The sequence below is a fragment of the Parasteatoda tepidariorum genome, chromosome 4, assembly GCF_043381705.1.
Source record: "Parasteatoda tepidariorum isolate YZ-2023 chromosome 4, CAS_Ptep_4.0, whole genome shotgun sequence".
NCBI lineage: Eukaryota > Metazoa > Arthropoda > Arachnida > Araneae > Theridiidae > Parasteatoda > Parasteatoda tepidariorum.
This window is the reverse complement of record NC_092207.1, coordinates 34,638,683-34,660,677: the sequence shown is the minus strand read 5'-3', so window position 1 is coordinate 34,660,677 and position 21,995 is coordinate 34,638,683. Positions and strand designations below refer to the sequence as shown.

The 21,995-nt window shown below is 26.5% G+C and overlaps 1 protein-coding gene across 2 annotated transcripts in view; it reads left to right on the top strand.

The window, feature by feature from the left end:
- Nucleotides 1–21,995, top strand: part of LOC107449670 (protein bicaudal D) — a 27,718-nt gene extending 5,723 nt beyond the window's left edge. For both annotated transcript variants that reach the window (XM_016065275.4, XM_016065273.4), the window contains exons 5-12: nucleotides 2,367–2,613; nucleotides 12,936–13,025; nucleotides 13,565–13,662; nucleotides 16,795–16,986; nucleotides 17,922–18,113; nucleotides 19,131–19,229; nucleotides 19,306–19,408; nucleotides 21,039–21,995. In XM_016065275.4, coding sequence (XP_015920761.2) covers nucleotides 2,367–2,613; nucleotides 12,936–13,025; nucleotides 13,565–13,662; nucleotides 16,795–16,986; nucleotides 17,922–18,113; nucleotides 19,131–19,229; nucleotides 19,306–19,408; nucleotides 21,039–21,916 — 1,899 coding nt within the window. In that variant the 3' untranslated portion in view covers nucleotides 21,917–21,995. The remainder of the gene's footprint in view (nucleotides 1–2,366; nucleotides 2,614–12,935; nucleotides 13,026–13,564; nucleotides 13,663–16,794; nucleotides 16,987–17,921; nucleotides 18,114–19,130; nucleotides 19,230–19,305; nucleotides 19,409–21,038) is intronic.

Sequence of the window (21,995 nt, the reverse complement as noted above, 5' to 3'; positions counted from 1 at the left end):
AAAGAAGACTTGGGCCCATAGCTTAAAATTTCAATAAGCGTTTGTGCCCCTGTAGCGCTGCAATCGGTACTTTGTAATCAGTTAAATTTATTAGGTAAAGCCCACTCTTATTATTTTTTTTTTTTAATTTATTTATTTTTAAAAAAATTATTTGTCCTGTTTTTTTTTTTTTTTTTTTTTTTTTTTTTTTTTTTTTTTTTTNTTTTTTTTGTCACATTCTGAAAACAAATATAAGTCTGTGCAGAATTTTTTTGTGTCCTAACAAAGAGCTTTTTTTTTTCTCGCTCATTCTGACAGACTCTTGTAAAAATTATTAGGGATGAATTTTATATTCATTCAATTGTTATGATGTTTATATGTTAATAAAATAAAGTGCAAATTTTCTGTTCTGCAGTCTTTCGGCATTGTTTGATCAATATTTTTTTTTTTAAAAAAAACTAACTTTCATTAAGAAATGTCATTTTTTTATTTATTTATCTTTTAGATGGATAAAAATACAATCTTTCTTTGTACAGTTTCGTAGTAATTTGTTTGCACAGATACAAAAGATATTATTTCTTCATCCTAAACCCTTTCGTGGCATTTTTAGTTTTTTTTTCTTTCTTTCTATATTTTGTGAAATAATGAACATTTTATGCCTATTGATTTTTCTAACAATTTATTTCTGTATTGTAAGTAACAGCTTTTTTTTTTCTTTTTCAACCTTGCTTTCCAAACACTGGTTCTGTTGACTTTTTGATTTGTGGGAAATGCTTGTTATACTCGTGCCTTTTTCTTAATTGGAACCATGGAAACAAAAGTTGTATTATTTTCTGTCGACAAGTTGCAAATTCGTAAATGAATAAGTCTAGTTTGGCTACATTTCCCTTTCAGCAGATTAAACATATTGAAGAAAAAATATTTTTTCTAATTTCTAGGTCCTGAAATCATGCAGACCAACTTGCATGATAGATGATGTATGCTGCCAGTTCTCTACAGTAACTGCTTATTGTTTCTATTAAATTTCTTTTTAAAAAAATTCTTATATCTTTCATGATCATTTTATTGTTTATAATTTACAAAATGAAACTAGACACAAAACTAAGCTTGATAAAAATATTTTTCATTAAAATTTAAAAAACTAGAAAGAAAAGCAATTTTATAAAATATTTAAATTATTTTTCAAAAATAAACTCATAAGTGTCTGACTGCATTGTTATACATAAAAAAAAAGAGAATATGGGGATGATAAATGACAACATAAAAGAAAATAATAATTCTTTCTTTGCAGCCTTTTTATTTTTTCACCAATTTGTTAAACTTCTCCATTTTCAATGTTTTTTTTTATATCTATTCTATTCACCAGCATAAAATAATTGAGAGAAATGTAGGATATTTGTCCATATAGAAGGTGTAACCCATTTAAAAATAATATCAAAGGTTAAGTACTAGTTATCAGCACAATGATAATCTATGTCACACTTTACTGTAATTTTTCAGCCATTTCAAAGGTTAAGTACTAGTTATCAGCACAATGATAATTTATAACACACTTTACTGTAATTTTTCAGCCATTTCAAAGGTTAAGTACTAGTTATCAGCACAATAATCTATAGCACACTTTACTGTAATTTTTCAGCCATTTTATGCAAAGATGTTGTTAACTGCCTTTTAATTTAACATAAAGTTTATTGTGTATGTTTACCTTGTATTATGCCTTAAAAAAGGTTATGTTCTATAGCAGGCATAAAAAAAAAATTCAACAAACCTTCACTTTAAAAAAATGTTCAAGGAAATATTTTTAAGATTCATGGAAATTTTTGAATCACTATTTTGTTTGATATTACCTCACATTGAACTTGAAATATCAAGAATTATCTTTGAATGAAGGATCTATTACAGGACCTCCTTAAATTTTTCTATTTATTGTGAAAGAGGTAGAGAAATATCCATCAATTATAATACATTATTAGTAATATTTTAAAATTATCTATCTAATAATCATGTTTTTTAATTTTAAAAACTTTACTTATTCCCTTTTCTTACGTAAATTTTTTTTTCCCGCATGGTATGTTTGATTTACATGTAATATTCATATACCAGCTACTTAGATATTTATTAACTTTTGTTAAATTAACTTTTACACCTTGTTAAATAAATTTTTATTAATAGCGTTAGCTGTATTTAATTTTTTTTTAAAAATTAGGTTTTACACTTAACACTTTTTTATATTTTATTGAATTTTTTTTAGCATATTTTGCTTTCATTTCTTTCCAGGTTTTTTTTTATATATGTATATATATATAAACTTTTTTATTATACATTTAAATACTTGAAAATGATTCTTGAGTTAATAATGTGTCTTTTATTTTCTGATACATTTTTAGGTAGAATTTGAAGGTGCCAAACATGAAGTCAGATGCCTTAGAGAGGAAATAGAAGCAACTAAAGGCCAAATTGAAGAGCTAACATCTTTGCGAAGAATCGCTGAGAAACAACTTGAAGAGGCTCTGGAAGCCTTGCAGTCAGAGAGAGAACAAAAATATGCCCTGAAAAAGGAACTGGATCAGCGCGTGAATTCTGAATCAATTTTTAACATAAACAACCTAGGATTTTCTGGATTCGGGCTTGGAAGTAAGAATCAAAACTTTGGTAGCATTGATAGTTGTTTATCACCATCATCATTTTCTGTGCATGGAAGTATTAATAGCATTATCTTTAATTATACAAATTCTGAAAAGAAAAAAGCACCCAAGAAACCTTGCATGTGCTTTTCTAGTGCTTTTGAGATGCTCACTGCCTGCTTTGTCTCACTTTTTGCACCATAATTTTTTTCATGGTGCAAAATGCATCATTAATTTTTTGCATCATCATTTTTTTTTCTTCCTTTATTTCACTTTATACTGTTCCTAGAATTAACTTTCAAATTTTTCTGGTATATATTTATATCCTTTTTCTAGTTTAAATTTGCATCTAATACTTAAAAAAAGTAATAATGGTCTAAAAATACTAATAATTGCTTTATGAAAACATATAACTAATTTCCTAATCTCGGTGATTTATCTTTACATTTCTGTTCTTATATATTTATTTCTGTTATGAGTTTCATATATTATATTTCTTTATTTAAAGTTTATTTATAGATTTAAACTCTGTGGAGACAAGTTGATTTTTTTCTTTTAATTTGGATATTGGATTACTTAAAATTATGGTAGATTCTAGTTTAAATGAAAGCAGATGAGGTATTATTTTTCAGAGTAAGAATTAATTTCCAAGACCAATCCAATATCTAAAATACCTTCATACAAACTGAAAAAACAATGCTACATTTTACTTTTTTTTATTTATTAATTTTTTTTATTAGAAAGATAACTCATATACTCATCAATGTATACTCTTTTTTTTTTTTTTTTTTTTTTTTTTTTTTTTNTTTTTTTTTTTTTTTTTTTAACTGTTCTTTGATCTGGGGATATTATTACATGCTACCAGTATAAATATAGCATAAAAACATTTATGAAGTCACATTTAGTTTTATTTTGAAAGTGAATATAAAATTCTTCACCAAATAATGTGAGATTTAAGTTTCATTTTTTTTTTTTTTCTTTCATGTTTTCGAGTGCTGGAAAGACATGTATTCTTGTTTTTCCATTTAAGTCACAGATAAATATTAAACAGTGGACACTGAATTTTATGGTAGTCTCTTTGAACTGACATAAATACCTCTCCAATATTTTTATCCTTATATCTACAAATTATTAAATCTACAAAGTATCTAATATCGATAGTATCTACAAAAGTAAATTATTAAACATCACCCCTAAAAATTGTTCATTACTCCACTGAAAAAATATGTGATCTCTCTTGCTGAAAAATATGTGATTTTGTTATTGCTCATTAGTTATATTCATCCTAGTCATTTAAGAATCTTTTTAAGAACATGATATTTCCACTAAATATTTTTAAACCCGAATTTAAACATTTATTTTTATAATCCTGTATTTTAAAAAAATACTTTGGACATGATATTGTAACTTAAAATTACATGGTGTCATTGATTCACAAACATAGGAAAAAATAAGTATTAGAATGCTTATTTGAAATGGCAACTAATTTAGGTGGCAACTAATTTAGAGTTCCTTTAAATATTCTTGAGCCCCTCCCTCTAAAAATTGACTTCTTAAAAAATATATCATACATAATTTTATTTTTAAGGTTTAGAGAATATTGTTAATTTATTATTTTAATTTTCAAAATAATTCTTTAAAAATTGAAATAGTTGTGGCTGCAAAGTTTTTAGTCTTACATATTCTGTGTTCTTTTCTTTTCTTCAACTAAAATTTTTGGGCTCCTTTTTTTAAACTTGATTTTAAATACTTTGTCATCAGTTTCTTTTTCTTTTTAAAATTTCCATAATAGTTTCCATTTATTATATTGCAGCTTAATTGATTAATAGATTGATTGTTATAAAAATGTGAGTCATTGATCTCTCTTTTAAAAACGTCTTTTATTAGAAAAAAAAGAGAAGTAGATACACAATTTGTTTATTTAGAAATTATCTTTAGCTTTTTTCTATCCTTTTCTTTACCTTATAGAAAATCTTGAACTTAGTTTTTTGCATGTTTAAGAATAGTTTCTTGAAAAATTAGTTGCTCTTACTTCTATCTTATTCATGTTTTTAGAACAATAAAATCAAAATATAGATTTTTTTTTCCTCTAAAAATTTTATCTTGATATAAAGAACTGGAAAGTTTGTGTGCAATAATTGTTTGTATTTGTTCAAAAACAAAATGTGCATGTACATGAATTCATGTCCAAACTTGAGCTTGTGAATATAAGTCAACTTTTATTAAATAGTTTCTTTCAATTTGTGTCTATTTATTTTTTGTTAAAAATACCTTTTAAAACGGAAATATAATCGCTTATCTCCACATTGTAATTAATAATTCTGGGTTTTCTTTGTCATCAATTTTCTTTTACGTATTTACTTACACTTTTAATTCTTCAAAATAAACTCTGTTGAATAATTTTTTAAACCTTAGAAAAAAATGGCAATATGGATAGTTTTAATATCAAACAAAACTTTTTTAATGGATTTTAAGATGCTGGATAAAAACATAATATTTATTTTGATTCCACTTAAATTTTTCCTTAAAAACATTTTGTGTTGTGTAAGAGAAAAACAATTTTTCAACAATCGTTATGTTTTAGTAACATAATAGTTGAATATGCTTGTCTTTAGTTCAAGAGGTTGCCAATTTTAAATTGATGGTCATTATAAATTTTTCAGCAATTTTTTCCGATTATTTGAAATTATTCTTCAATTTTGTGGATTTTTTTTTTTTAAATTTATGTTTTTTTAAAGGACGATACAATTTTTATTTAGAATAATAAAAAAAAAAATTTTTTTCACTTGGAGCCATTTCATAGATAAAATTTAACATTTAAATAACTTTTAATCTATTATCAGAGTTTTCTAAATTCTATTTTAGTGGTTTGAAGGATTGACCTCGAATATACTAATTTATAAGTGGAAACAATATTTTAAGCTATGAAATCAGGTACAAAAGTGTACTTTCTTTTAATAAACATACCTTTTTCTGACTGATTAAGGTTTTGACACTTGTAATATAGAGGTAGGTGCAATAAAAAGACAATTGTCCCAATAGTTTAGTCAAGAGAGCAGTAAAAATTTTGAACATCTTAATGATATCCTTGTGACCAATCTCATATCCTTGTGACCAATTAAGTAAATCAGAAGAAATAAATTTGCAAATATGAAACTTATTTGTCCTATAATAATTTTATGTAAAAAGCTGTTATTTATTATTTCATTAAATAATAGTAAAAAAAAATTTGAAATTCCATTCATAAAAATTTTTTGCTTGAACTTTGAATTTTAAATGACAAAATACAAAATTTGTAAGAAATCAGTCAAAAAGTTCATAAAATTAAAAATAAAAACTAGAATACTGGTTTTTTTAAATTTTTATTATAATACTCTCTTTGGTCAATTTTGACCAAATTTTATATTCTGTCATTCAGCAAGTTAACCAATAAGTGAATGCTTTTTAAAAAATTATAATTTCGTTGAAGTCTTGTTTGAATAAATGTTTCACTATTGTTTTGACAAATTTGTAGCCTCCCTTAAATAAATTATCGTCAAATATTATTCAGAAATATGATAAAATGCATATAAAAGCATGAGTTCTCCCTAGGAATCAAACCGGACTAGGTGCTTTAACTCTGAAAAGGGCACTTTGAGTTTTGAAACGGCACTCACTTAACACCATAAAAATTTATTAAAAAGTGTTATATTTTGTAATAACTGAATTTTATCCTCAATAATTTCTAAATTACCCTCTTATACTATTTTATGTGTATACTTCAAAAATTAATTCTGCCTCATTATCGAAATAAGAGAAAAATTTGTAATTTGTAAAAATAATTAAAGGCACACTAAAAAGCAATCTCTGTGCATAGTTTTTTGTTTGATTTTTTTTTTTTTCAAATAAAGTAAACTAACAAAAAATTATCAATTGATAAGCAACTTGAAGGCTTTTTTTTCTATAATTTAAACTGAAAATAAACATTTAAAGGTGCATTTAAAAAAAAATTGGTATTTACTTTTAAAAAATAATTTTAAATCACTTATGAAATTTATTAATATCCCCCCTCCCTGAGAAAAGATACTTATAAAAATTTAAACAGTTTAAAATAATCCTAATAAAGTAATTATTTGTAATAGTAATCAGAATTAATCCGATAAACACATATAATTTTACCAGTATATAATCATTATTTAAACAGTGAATTAATTTTTTTTCTTAATGGAATATCAATAAAAATGCAGTGTTTTTAAGGGTTTATTTTTACAAAAAAGGCAAAGAGGACGCATTTATTGGGATCAAAAGGCAGGCAGGGCAAGCCGCCTTTTTAAAAGCACTTATTGAGAACACAGTGTACACAATCTTGAACAAAAAAATTTATATTTTATTTTCAAAAAAATTAACTAGCATTCATAAATATAACTATTGGTTTTACTATGAGAAACAAAAAGATATAAAAAATAGTTTGAATCTCATATGCCTTTTGATTGGTTTTCTATTATGTTACAAGTAGCAAATTTTATTTGCTTAAAAAAATTGTACATGCAAAACTACTTAAATTACAAAAGACTAAATACCTAATTATTTTGTTTCATTTAAGATTATATAATTTTATTAGTGACAATGTTTAGTTCATAAATAATTGAAATAAAAAAAACGTGTTATGAACAATTATTTTCCTGAACCCAAAATAAACAAAAGATTCTGGTATGTAATTACAAAAATAAATCAGTTTTTAGTTAGTTATTTTTTCGAACTATAGCCTCTTTTTTTTGTAATTTATTCATTTTTTTGTTTTATAAATATATATTTCAATATCACTATAAAATTACTTCTAAATATTTGTATTATGAGTACTTTAATAGTGATGGTACTACTCCTCTTGAACCATTTTCTCCTTCAGAGAATATGGGCAAACATTACTTAATAGGCGCTAAGAAATATTTTAAATAACTATTTGAAGACAGTAATTATTATGATGAATAATAATTATAGCTATAATTGAAACTGTAATGTTCGAAAAAAAGTATTTTCCTTGGTAATAAGTCCTTAATTTGACTATTATTTATCAAGTTTATCTAATAAATCATCATAAATTTTAACTAAATTGTGAAGAAATAGTTAGGGAAACTTATAATATGATTTTTAAAAACATTTTTTCAAAAAAATATTTTGTTAGAAAGCCTCTAAAAAAATTTCAAGGTTAAAGTAATGACAAAAATACAGAAATAACTTCTGACTAAGTGACTTCAAGAAAAGTTAACTTTATACCTGCCATTATTCTCATACAGAACAGATTTCAATCAAAAAGATTCCTAAGATTTTTTTTTTTTAAATCAACAGCTAGGGGGGAAATATTGTTTCTTGCTCTTCAATGTTTTATTTTAAGTTAAGGTTAAGATATGCATAAGATTATTTGTGTACATTTAAAAGGAAATAGAGAAATAAATTTTCATGTATGAACACAACAATAGACAAAATAAGAACAAAGTACACTTTTTTTAATCATGTAATTTCATGTAATTTGCATGACTTTTAAGATACAATAAAAGAAAACTACTTTTCAAACACAGTTCAGAAACTCATTTCTTTGGTCCTTTGCTTCCGCCCGAATTTTTGATTTCAAATTGATAAAACATTTTACAAATGGCACCAAGTTTTCACTAGAAAACCTAATGATCTGAAGAAATTAGTTTTCTGATTGTATTCGAATTGGTGCTCCGCACATAATTTTAACATACATCATAGCGGTGGTAATACAGTCCTTTCAGTGACTCTTCCATTGATAATAGCTGATAAATGAAGCCCCCTTTGCAATTCCATTGATGCAATGTGACTTAAATGTCCATTGAAAAGGCCGAAAGGGAGAGGTGATTCCAGTATCGCCACTTTTTATTCTTTCAAAATTTTTCCATTAACAATGGGTCGTTTTATATAGCAAAAGCTTCAAGGTAATTATTAAATCACTATTTTTTGGGTGCAGGTTTCCCACGGGTCAGGGAGAACTGGGAAAACCTGGAATTGTCAGGGAATTTCATTTTAACTCTTAAAAGCAGGGAATAGTCAGGGAAAGTTGCTATCTTTTACAAAAAACCTTGAAAATTTCTATATTGTACCAGGAAAATAGCCAGTCTTAGACTTGTCAATAGCAGTAATCTGTTATTGAGATTCGATTTAAATAATTCTAACATCTATAACAATTTTTTTATAAAATCCCACCTCTTTGTCAAACTTTTCCATGATTCCATTTTCATTCTATTATATGTTTTTACTCACGAAATCTAATATTTATATTACAAATTTTAAAAAATCGAAGTTTTCTGATGAAAAATAGCATGGTATAAATAAAATCAAATTACAATATTTATTTATTGCATCAAGGGATTTAATGCTGCACATACAAATGTTCTGTAACGTATTAGTTTTAAATTGTTAATGTGCCACCTGCTTTCAATTTTAGGCATATTACACTCTATAGTTTCCTCTTTACTATACTCTCTGTTTAGGAAGCAATTAAAATTTTCAACTTTTGACAGTAGATGCTTTCAGATAAAAAGAGTTTAAATAGTGCAAGTTTTGCCTTATTTTGATTCAAATTATCTATACTATAGTGTGATTGTGAAAAGATTTTTTTAAGTTTGGCTGCAGCTTTTGTAAACATAGATGGTGATTATAATTACCGTCTATGTTTACAAAAACCAAAATTAAAAAAATAATAATAAAACTTTCCGTCCGAAAAATTTTTAGTCTTTTAATACAGCATTTTGAATCATACATGATCTGATAACTCAAAAATACTAAAAACATGACTTGGACACGAACATAATCTCCAGTTAAATCCCACTAAAAAAAAATTGCCACTCATCCCTAAAAGTAGTTGAAATGTGCCATTTTTTCATTCTAAATAAATTTGATTTTCAATTAAAACATTTTAATCAAACTTAACTCTTAGCATTTTCTAAAAATCAAATGAAAATACCAGTCAACTTAATGTTTAATGTTAATATTTTTTTACAGTAATTGTGTAAATTATATATAAGTATGTTTCAATCCTTAAAATAAAGTTATTCAGCTATCCCTGTATCGAAAATCTCTTTAAAAAAAGTATGCAATCAAACAATCTTTTATTTTCATCTAAACTAAGTGCATTAGATGAGAAAAGGTTGTTGCATTGAATTCAGTCAGAACATACAAAAATATGACTTTTTAGTTTTGAGGACTTATTCATACTAATTCTACTCAAAGCAATCCAATCAATCATTATTTTTTTTCCTACACAAAAATAAGAAAACGAACAAAACAAGTTAAAATTTTAACAATATGTGGGAAGGTACAAAAATACTTTAAGCAGAAAAGAAAAATATGCAAAATGTATTAGTTATATGAATTGATCTGGACTTAAGGCTTCTATAGCGTGGGCACTACCGCCCTTTAGTGGTACTGGAGACTTTTTGGGGGCGCAAAAGTTTTCTAGAGAATCAATAAGAATTTGCAGAAGAATTTCTAAAATATAGGTAAACTTTGAAATTCATATATATATATATATATTTAATTTCTTATCAAAAAATCATTCGTAATTTCTAACTTCTGCTTTTATTACATTATAAAGTAGTTATTAATATAGCAATTTATTAAATAAAAGAGATATATAACCACACTTTACTATGAAAAAAAGAGATACTCTTACTCCATTTTAACACTAGGAAAACAGAGGTGATTTTAAATATAAACTGGCATTTTAAATTTTTATAATTTTTTTTTTAAACTTTTAAATTTAAAGGTTTAAAAAGCCTTTACTTCAGTTGACCAAAACCATGATTGGGCAACTTGTTTTGAAACAGTTTATCTTAAAATCAGCAAGAAAACTCTATAGTATCCACTTTAAGTTGAAAAGCCGTTTAATATTTTTTTTTTTTTTTAAATTTGAAACTGTGTTTACTTGGCTGCCCTAAAAACATTTTTCTCAATTTTCTGCGACATCCAATAAATTTTTTGACTTATCAAATCCAAATTAAAGGGAAAAAAATCTAAAACTTGTTTTGAAAAAAAAAATTTTTTTTGAAGGAAAAAAAAATATCAAATTTATTTTTTGAGAAACTCAAAGTATTTCAACTTTCCTTGCATATTTTTTTCAAAACTCTTTGGATTCCTTATAGTTGTCTTCTAAGATTTAAATCACTTAATTAAATTTCAAATAGTGTTTGATTCAGTACTGGGTTTACTGACAATAGAACACTCATAAATTTCAAATTTGCTCATTATAGTCCAAAATCATTAAATTTTAAATATATTACACTTCACTGCATAAAATATACAAATTAATTTTTAAAACAATAAAATTTAATTAATTTTTTGATTTTGAGGACTTTTTTTTTAATAATAGCCCTTTATTTACCAGAGGTACTTTTTAGGTGAAAATCTTAACTGAAAGGTAAATGACCATTTTCATCCAAATTTTGTTTACTACATTCTCAACACTCTGATCATTAGTTCTGACTTTTTCCTGCATCAGAAAACCTATTTGCTTTGGCTGTCCAATAGGAAAGTAGTGAGCAACATAAAAATTTCTAGAGAATTTCATTCAGAGATTAATACTTGGTACACTTGGGGATTAATCTACTAGAAAAAATTAATTAAATTGCAATTGCTTTGAGTGCAGTAAAAAAAAATATTGAGAATGCCATGATTTTCGAAAACAAACTTACATATTTTAAAAAGGGTTTATAGTCTCTATTATAGTTTCACCTTGACCAGCATTTTTTAACCCAAAATCGCCTCCAGGAAATTCGTGCTTCAGATGACGAGCGTAGAGCTTCAGCTTTGTAGCTATTTTATATGTCAAAGTTAAAGATTTGTTTTGTGTTGTATAACTCAATTATTCAATTTTGTCAAAACTATGACTTGGGGAATCATGATTTTTTGTAGACTCGTGCTCTTATGTTTCAATAATGAGCAGGAAGTAAAGCACTATAGTTTTTTTTTTTAAACAAAATTTTTTTTATGTAAAGCTTATAATAAAAAAGTGCAAACCATACCTAAAAGAAGGTTGCATCTTTAAATTTACTGATTAGATAAACCTGTAATAAAATATTTTGCCAGTTTCTTTCTTTTTCTAAGGGGGACCATGCACAGTAGTTCTCAAACCACATTCAGGAGTTTATTTAAACTAATCAACTGGTCTCTAAAAACTAGAATTTTAACAATTTTCCTACTTGTTACTTTAAATTTGTCTTTATAGAGAAGAATTGAGCTTCATTAGCCTTTCATTTTCTAATGTCTGGAAAATTACTATTTGCTCTTAGATTGGTTTCCTTTTCCTTCCTTACCTGATTAGGTAATATGTAAAATAGAGTTTTATATTTAAAAAAAATATATAAACCACCTAAAATTAACTAATACAACTTGGTATAAAGAATTTGCTCTCATTAAATTCTAGTATGTGCAATTTAAATATCAACTTTAACCTTTTTCTTTTTTTAATTGTACGATTACAAACCAAATATTTGAAGGAATGGCCTTCTCCTTCAACTCCCCCCCCCCTCCAACTTCAGTACTAGTTTGTATTTAAATAAGCATTCTTCCCGATATTTTGAAGTACCATAATTCATGTGTGTTTTTAGCTGTCAGACTTTGCTTATAATTCTGTGTAATCAGGGTGTCTATAAGTTGTGTTGTAATTTACATTTAGTGTAGAGTTATCTTTCTTTCCTCTGTGTTTTTAACTGTCAGACTTTGCTTATAGTTCCGAGTAATCAGGGTGTCTATGAGTTGTGTTGTAATTTACATTTAGTGTATAGTTATCTTTCTTTCCTTTGCGTTTTTAGCTGTCAGACTTCATTTATAGTTTTGTGTAATCAGGAGTCCATGATTTGTGCTGCGATAAATGTTTAGTGCATTATAGCAGTTCAGTGTATTGTCTTATTTATTGCTCTTGAGCGTTTCCATATTTTAACTTTAAAGACATTGTCTAATGGATTTTTGGACATAGTCTAATGGATCTAATGGAATTTTTAAAGACAAATGTCTAATGAATACATCTAATGGGTCTTGGGGTACAGAGAGCGCATCTTAGACATTTGTTGTGCTCTCTCGATAGAAAAGGTTTTGCTTTTATGACTTCCAGGGCTGGTACCCCGTGACGATGTCAGCTTCGGTTGTCATATTTTTCTTCTCTTTTTTTTCATTGTTTTTCTTATTTTAAGTTATTTTATCTCATGTTTGGCTATGTCATTCACAAATAATTATTTTTTGTATGGTTTGTTAATATAGAAATAGCATTCATTTTGGCAATATTTAATGATACAAAATTATCTTACAAATACAAAACTAACTTAAATTATCGTCTTGTAGGTTTAAATCAAGAAGATGGTGATCCATCTGAAGATGATGCAGACAATAATACAACATTAACATCTTTATCGTTATCCAGCACATCTGAAAGTGAGTTTTCAATCTCTCAACAAAATTTAGTAAATTTTACTGTGTATTATAAATTCTTCAAGACAAAAAATATATAATTCTGTGCAGATTATATTTCTTTTATTATGACTTCCACAAGTAAAAATGAAATATATTATTTAAAATTCTCATTTTTAAATTATTGTAAATTAAATAATTTATTATAAATTAAAAATTTATTATAATTATTTTCACATGTAACTAGATCCAAGGATAGCATGTTTTTAACATGCAACTGTTTTTCAAGTTTTCTCATAAAACTTAATATTTATTTAATAATAATTTTTTTAATTATTATAATATACATTTAATAATAAATTTAGTTGTGCGAATATAATTTTAGTTCAGACATTGTTAAGCTTTTTGTTTCTCTCAATTATTTTTTAACTTCTTTTTTTGAATCATTATGCAAACAAATTACCCTTTTTTTTTCATGACAGATATCACAATGTGCTTAGAATATCAAAATATATTTGTCCCTAAAATTTTATTTTTTAAAATCTTTTTAACCTAAATTTTAGAAGACAATGGAGCAAAGCCTCAAACTTCAACAGTCGGTGACTTATTTAGTGAACTTCATTTGTCTGAAATTCGTAAGCTAGAAAAACAGTTAGAAGTGGTAAGTGACTATTATTAATTGAAATCTGTTTTTAAATTTGAAAGCATAAAATTATTTTCTGTGTTATACTCTGATAATATTTTGTGCATAAAATTAAGTCAGTTATAAGCATTATTAGGCTATAAGCATCAGGATAATAACTATAATTTATGTTTTTTTACTTTATTCATTTTAATATTTACTAACTTTATGTAGTATACATTTTGTAAATATAAATTTAAAGGAACTTTCATATATGTTTAGGATACAACTGTACTTGAAGTTAAAATTATTAGTTATCTTTTATTTTAGCAGCTATCTTTTTCTTATCTGATTGCATTGATGTTTTCGTAGTATAATGTATATTATTTGTCTAAAAATTTTCATTTAAAAGCATTATTCTAAATTCATTTATTAACTATTATGTCATACATTCTATACATTCATACAAGTGTATCTAGACATGCAAGTTTTTGAAATAAATAACAGACAAGTGTAGAAAGGTTTTCATTTGGTTCATTTTTATTTACTTCTATGAAATTATTTTTAAATTCAGCAACATTTTCTAGTACCGTTGGTGCTTTTAATTCTGAATATTTTAGTCCTATCGGACATTTTTCAGAGAATACTATTTCTTAAAATTGCTTAAGTCTTTAACTTCAAGGTGTAGGGAGATTTCTTTATGGGTTATTACCAGTATCTAACTATTAGAAGTGATTGTTGGTGTCAAGGCTTGAACTTCATTGTATTTTAGTGTTAAATAATACCTTAAAACAGATTATATAGCCGTCTCCACTTAATTACTTATTGAATAATCAAATGACATGCTTATTAACTAAAAATTTGTAGCACCAAATTATTTTGTATAAAACCAAAATTAAATTTCTCTATTTAAATCGTTAATTATGGTTTCAAATCCTTGCTTAGTTGCATAAAAAAGAGGATTTTTTTTAGAAATGTATCATTGGCTAGCATGGAATTTTTGTTTTGTTCAATTAGGAAAATGTTAATATAATGATAGTGGGAAGTGGATAGGACTCCCCCATTGCCACTTCAATGGGGGAGTCCTATCCACTTTCTGCTCCGAGCAAATGTCAAAGTTTTAAAGTTAATCAAATCTTGTTAGCAGTTACATAATAGATTTTTTATCCTCTTTTGACACACTTCACTCACAGACTATTTTAAATATAGAAAAGAAATCGAAGATTTTTTTTGTTAAATGTGTGTTAAAACAGTATTCAATTGCTGATTTTTCTGAAAGAAAATAAATCACATTAAAGTACAATGTGATTTATATCCTAATGCTAATGATAAGTTGTATACTATATTTAACATTAGCATTGATTTATTTTTACAGAAAATTAAATATTGTTTATATTTTATGTTGCTAGCATAAACAGCTCTAATTTTAAATGTTCATTGATCATTAAAAAATATATATATATTCCTTCGAAACATTGTACTCTGTTTTGCAAACTTGTATTATGTAAAACTATTAAGTAAAATTTCATGAAAGCATATCATTTGAGATTCACTAGTGCACTTCCCTTATAATGGAATAGCCTGCTTATTTAAATATGCAACCAATAATATTCTGTATGAGAACCAGGGCCGGATTACCCATTAGGCCAGACTAGGCCATGGCCTGGGGCCCCCTTAAAATGGATTTTTTGAAAATAAATTTCAAAAAATTAAGAAAAACAATGATTTTTCAAAATGTTATGATTATTTTTTAGTTCTAATTTAATNAATGACAATGATCAGGAATTACCCCAGTGATCAATAATTACCCCATCTGTAGGAGGCAACATTTGATGTGGTTTCCTATAATCAATTATAAAGTTTACAGTTGATGTGAAGCAATTAAACAAAAGCTTACACTACTTTTATATCAAAGAAAAAGAAAGTAACTCAAAATGAGGGGGATCTTTGCAAAAATATGCACATTTTGAAACCCATCTTTAAAATGGAAAATGCAGAAAGCAGTTTAAAAGATACTTATTTTGTTAGATTAAACAAAAAATTATTATTAAGTAAATGTAGTTATACTTTAGTAAAGTGTACAAGCATTCTTGTCCATGTCTCAAATTTAAAAAATAATAATTTTTTTAAAATAAAACTTAGGTGATCATTATTTACCCCAGAAGCAGAGTGATCGTGAATTACCCCGGGTCACCCTACGGGAAAAAAATTTAATTTAAGGGCCCCAAAAATTTGAATGGCCTAGGGCCCCACGTACGCTTAATCCGTGCCTGATGAGAACTGACTGTAATGATAATGTTCAATCCATTAAATGGGAAAAAAGAAGTCCATTGAATTTCATTGTAACTCATAAGAACTATTTTAGTTTTCAATTATGCTTTTAAAACAAGTGATGAATATAATAGTATTGCATAATATATAGAATTGAAAAAAGAGCCTAATTCTAAATAAAATTAAGTATTTTAATAAAATAAGTTTTAAAATAAATCACATTTTTTTGGTACAACGGGCATAAAAATTACATTGAAACTATGAGCCATACTTTCTCACAGTTGGGCCACCTTTATTAGTTTTTATTGGAAGTAGGCATTTCATTTTAGAACGAATACTTTTTTCAAGAATTAATTCTGTAATCAGCCAAGTAAATTGTCCAAGTTACTAAATTGGAATACAAAGTTGTCTTGTAATTGAACAATATCTTTCAATGTGTTTAAATTTCAGTTATTTTTTTTTTTCATTTTATCACTTTTAAAAACAGTGATATACTTTCCAAGCTCAGTTGTTACTAATTATATAATCAATTTCTTGTGCATATTATTTTGTTGTTTTATGCATTATCTTTGCATCTGTGAAAAGATTATCTAATTGGTATTTGTTTTATTTTTATAATTTTATTCTTTATACAAAATAAACCAATTGCATATTTTTTATGAGAAGTTTTAAATTATATTTTCCTATATACGTCTAAAAAGATTAGAATAATGATATGATGTTTGTAACATTTTTCATTGTATTTTTTTGCGATATCAATAACAAAAAAGAAACTATTTAAATTATTTATGGACATAAAAAAATAGTAATAATTTATGTTTCACAGTTATTTTATTCAGATTTTTTTTTTAATTTGATTTTTTTATAACTTCTTTAACTAAATGAAAAATTTATTTTAAGTCTGAAAATGAGAAAGCCAAAGTATCTTCTCGTCTCCAAGAAGCTCAGCAACAATTAGAAAAAACGAAGGCAGAACTTAATAATCAAAATAGCAGAGTTCACAAAATGTTTGAGCATATCAACACACTTATCGTCTTACATGGAAAACCTGAGGAAATTGAAGAAGTTAGCTGCAGTGATGAACCTGAAAAGGTAGAGTTAACAGTTTGTTTATATTTAAATGTTAAATTAAAAAATAAAATGGAAATTTTATTAATCTAAATATTAAGCATTTAAAAAATAGTCCCTAATAATGTACCAATTTTAAATTCAAGTGTATGTGTTAATTTGAAACATGCATTATGTGATCATAAGTTATTATATATTTTTCAATATTTGTTTTTTATTTTATTTTCACATATTAATTTTTTTTTCTTTTGGTAAATATTTCATTAATGCATATTGAGGCATAGCTTGCCTTTCTCAAGTAAACATAGATTCTGTAATAATTAGGTGACCTTGTGATATTTCCTTTAATTTCTTTCTTCGTTAAACTTAGTATATAATGCAATTTGATCTGCTTATCTAGAGTAGGTGATTTTGCTTACATTTGACACTATATTTCTGATTTTGGTTCTTGTGCTTTTCATACCTACATTCAAAACTTATTTACATTCAGAACTGTATTCTAGATTCAGGTATTCAAAAAAATCATATATATATTTTTTTATTTTTTTCAAAAACGAATTATAGTTTGCATAATATACAAAAACTTTCAGAGCTTGTAGGGGGGGGAGTTAAGAAGTGCAGTTATATGTTATCAAAAAATAGCAAGTAGTAAGAAAACTTTTGATTATGAAATATCTAATTATATAAAAACCATGCATTTGGTTTTTTAGTCCAGATACATGCATACATACATTATATACTAGAACATATCTTTATGTAAATTTGACTATTTCTTAAATTAAACTATATTTTTAAATTCAAAACAAAGAACTTTGAAAAGTTACAGAGTAATTTATAATTGATAAAAACAAGTTATTGTGTTTTTAAGATATTATAGAATATTATATTATGATTATTATAAAAGTATTTGTATTATAATATTATTTGTGTTATAATATTATTTGTATTATGTTTTTTAGGATATCCCTGAACTGTCTCGATTGAAGAGCCTTCTAACAAAACACGAACAAAGGTATCAACTTGCAGTACAACAGGTGGAGCAACTACAGAATGATGTGAAAGGTTTGCAGCAGCAGGGAGCTATCATCAACGAAAATGACGAAGAAGTCAATATGAAGTTGAGAGCTGAAATTTCTGATCTCAAAATCAAGGTTATTTGAATATTCTTTTTCTGTTATGATTTTACTTACAGGATTTACTTGTCTCAAGGGAGAAGTAGGAAATTTATTTTTCGCACGAAACTTAAAATTTATTTTGAAAAAAAAAAAATTTCTTCTTTCTTAACAGAAAACTGAATTACTTTTTAAAATAAAGTTTTGATATTTTAGAAGGAATACTTTAACATCATAATAAGCTGAATTTAACATTAAACATACCATAACTGCTCAGTAATATATTGTATAGTATTCTAAAGTGTTGCAAAATGTGTTAATAAATACGAGTACTGTTACTGAATTTAATATTCTAACTATATTACTTTGAGAAATTAATATATTATGCTCATATTGTTTTCAGTTTTCAGCATGTAATTTCATCTATAATAATTAAGATATTATCAAAGTCATCCAGGTGCAGAACTTGTTAACTATATCTTGGGGAAAAAATTACTTGAATATATCATTGTAGGAAATTTTCTCAACCTCAGTATGAACATACAAACTCTTGTTTCAGTTTTTATTAATTTAACATTAAAATTTTTGTTAACATGCACTTTAATACAGTTTATTATCAGATGTTATTCATATCCTATGTTTGTTTGTTTTTTCAAATTGTAACAGCTCTTAGCAAGGCTTTGTATCTTTTTGCAAGTTTTGAATAATCATTGCCAAACTGAACACTGCTTTTTGAGAGGGCATTCAACAGATCTTATATTACTCTGAGATACAGCTCTCATATTCATATAACTTTATTCCACCTAACAATCACGTATAAAATAGCACATGTGGCAAAAGATGTTCAATACAACTAGATTACTTTAGCAATAAAATTTTTATCTCTATTTTTTTATTCAGTTAAAATGATCTTCATAAATAATAAAATAAAAAGTACTTTACTTATATTATTTTAATTAAAAAAATAGATTATTCTTTAATTTGATATTAAAAGAAGTAATTTGCATTCTTTATCTTAATCTGTATTAATATTGTTTTATGTTATGTGTCTACTAGGTTCGAACTTATACCAACAAAATCAAGGAACTGGAAGGAGATTTACTTATTATGGGTGAAATTGCTAAAGAAGCTAGCTATTCATTAAATTATATTCAGGTAATTTTATGTTTTTTGCATTTTTGACTTTAGATTCAAATTATGACTAGATACTCTAAATATGTATTGTTTATAGGATGATTTGGTTGCCGTGTCAGAGGAGCTTGCTCAACTCTATCACCATGTCTGCATGGTTAACGGAGAAACTCCAAATCGTATAATGTTGGATCATGTTAAAGGTATGCTTATTATCATAAGTAATGTCTTTCTTTCTTATTGAGATATTTTTAAAAAAATTTTGAATATATAATAAGTATGCAGATTGTTCTGTGATAAGCTAGTCAGGTGATTTTTAGAATGCTTTTTAAAAATGAAGTTAAGGGACCTGACTATCATTTTTAAGCCGATTATTAGTAAAATATTTTTCTGTTTATTTAGCCGTTTGAGGTTTGTTTCTGCGTCAAATCGAACAAAAGTTATGATGATTTAAAAAATCATTTATTTTGGTTATAACGTTGATAGTTGTGCCTCTTTTGTCTTTTTTCTCGAAACTAATTTTTGGGTTATTTTTCTTTGTTTTATATGTAATATCTCAGAGTATTTTAGTTCAAATTACTTGAAATTTTTCATGACGGTTTTCTGTACATATGTCTAGGGAACAGACTGCGAACTAGATGATTAAACTATTGTTTTATATTTTACATCTAAAATGAAAAATAACTAATTACTATGTTCAGCACTTTTCTGCCAAACAAATTTTGATGCTTGCTGTAATATATATAAATAAAATGTCTAATGCATAATCTATTCCCTAAGTTGAGTTTTTATGAGTATTATAAAACAGTAATAAATTTTGAAACAAGGTCAATTTTTTTTACCAGTTTTCTCCCCATTTCTCTAAAAAAAATAATTTTTTTTCTATGAATTGCTTATGAACTACACTTATAGTTGATTTTTAATTAAACCTTGAGATTTAAAATAGTTTTTCATTTCATCTAAAATAATTTCGTTAAAATATTTTAAAAATATTCTATGTTCAGTAGAATCTGCACTAATATAATGGCTTTTGAAAATTTAATGAACTATGATGTACACTATCAGCAAATTTTCCCTTTTCATTGCAAAATTGTACATTAATCATTGTACTTCCAAACAGTCAATCCAACTTTCTTTTAAAAAAAATTTTTGATATTTATTTTAATGAAAAGTAAAAATAAAAACATTTGTTTTTATTTATGTAGGCACAATAAATTTCTTTGAACTATATCTTGTAAAATATTTGCTCAATAGAAAATTATACAATTTTTATACTGTTATGCGTAAATGTAATAATACCCAGCTGGGTAATAAATCCAAATTTTACCAGGTACTTCGAACTGGCCGGGTAAAAAATAAAAAAATTTGCCTGGTACCTGAAACTGGCCTTGTAACAAAGAACATTTTTTGCTGGGAGCCCAGAACCAGCCATGTTAAAGATTAAATTTTCGCCCGAAAATTAAACCCACTAAAATTTTAAAACCTGGAATATCTCTATTTGTTACCGATTAGGTTTCTCTTACAACTATATATTCTTATTTAAAATTATTCTATTTGTTTTACAGAATCTCATTCAGTTGACTCTGGTTTGTCAGAAATAAATAAANCTTGTACCGACGGTACAAGTAACGAAAGTAAAAGTACTGCCATATATGCCTTGTAACAAAATCATTTTTTGCTGGGAGCCCAGAACCAGCCATGGTAAAGATTAAATTTTCGCCCGAAAATTTAACCCACTAAAATTTTAAAACCTGGGATATCTCTATTTGTTACCGATTAGGTTTCTCTTACAACTATGTATTCTTATTTAAAATTATTCTATTTGTTTTACAGAATCTCATTCAGTTGACTCTGGTTTGTCAGAAATAAATAAAGATCAGCCCTACAGTTTGATATTCAACATGAATGCTAGCAAATTGGACACATTGAGGGAAAAGCTTAAGAGTGATGTGGCAATCAAAATTCTATTAGAAGAGGATTATAAATTCGACAACAAAAAAGACTTCATGACTGCTGGGAACCGCTTGTTAGATACAATCCGTGACCAGCTGAATCATCTTTGCAAAGCCATCGAAAGTACTATTGAAATCCACCGGCAAAAAACCCTACATACTGGTACCCAAGAGCATTCTTCCCTGACTGAAAATGAGGACTTGCAAGAAAAAGTAATCAAATTGCAATCTTTGCTGTCTACCAAACGAGAACAAATTGCCACCCTCCGCACCGTTTTGAAGGCTAACAAACAGACGGCAGAGGTAGCTCTTGCTAATTTGAAGAGCAAATATGAGAATGAAAAGGCCATAGTGAGTGAGACAATGATGAAGCTTCGTAATGATCTTAAAAATTTGAAGGAGGATGCCGCCACATTTGCCTCACTGAGGGCTATGTTCGCAGCTCGTTGTGAAGAATATGTCACCCAGCTTGATGAGCTGCAGAGGAAGGTCACAGCTACAGAAGAAGAAAAGAAGACACTAAATGCCTTACTAAGACTAGCAATAACACAAAAACTGTCTTTAATACAAAAGCTAGAAGAACATGAAATGGATAAAGATAAGGGACACACTCGACGACATAGCTCGCGGGGACGCAATGTGTATTCCCGTGGGAGTGCTAGCAGCGGCCATCATCAATCAAGTGGTGGAGGAAGTGCCTATAGTGGAAATCGACATAGCCATGACAGTAGCCATTTTCACTCTCGACGTGATTTTTAAATATTTTTAATGTAGATTTTATACCGACTAAGCAAAATGTTGTTTTTATACTTAAATAAAATATTTATTTAAATTTTAA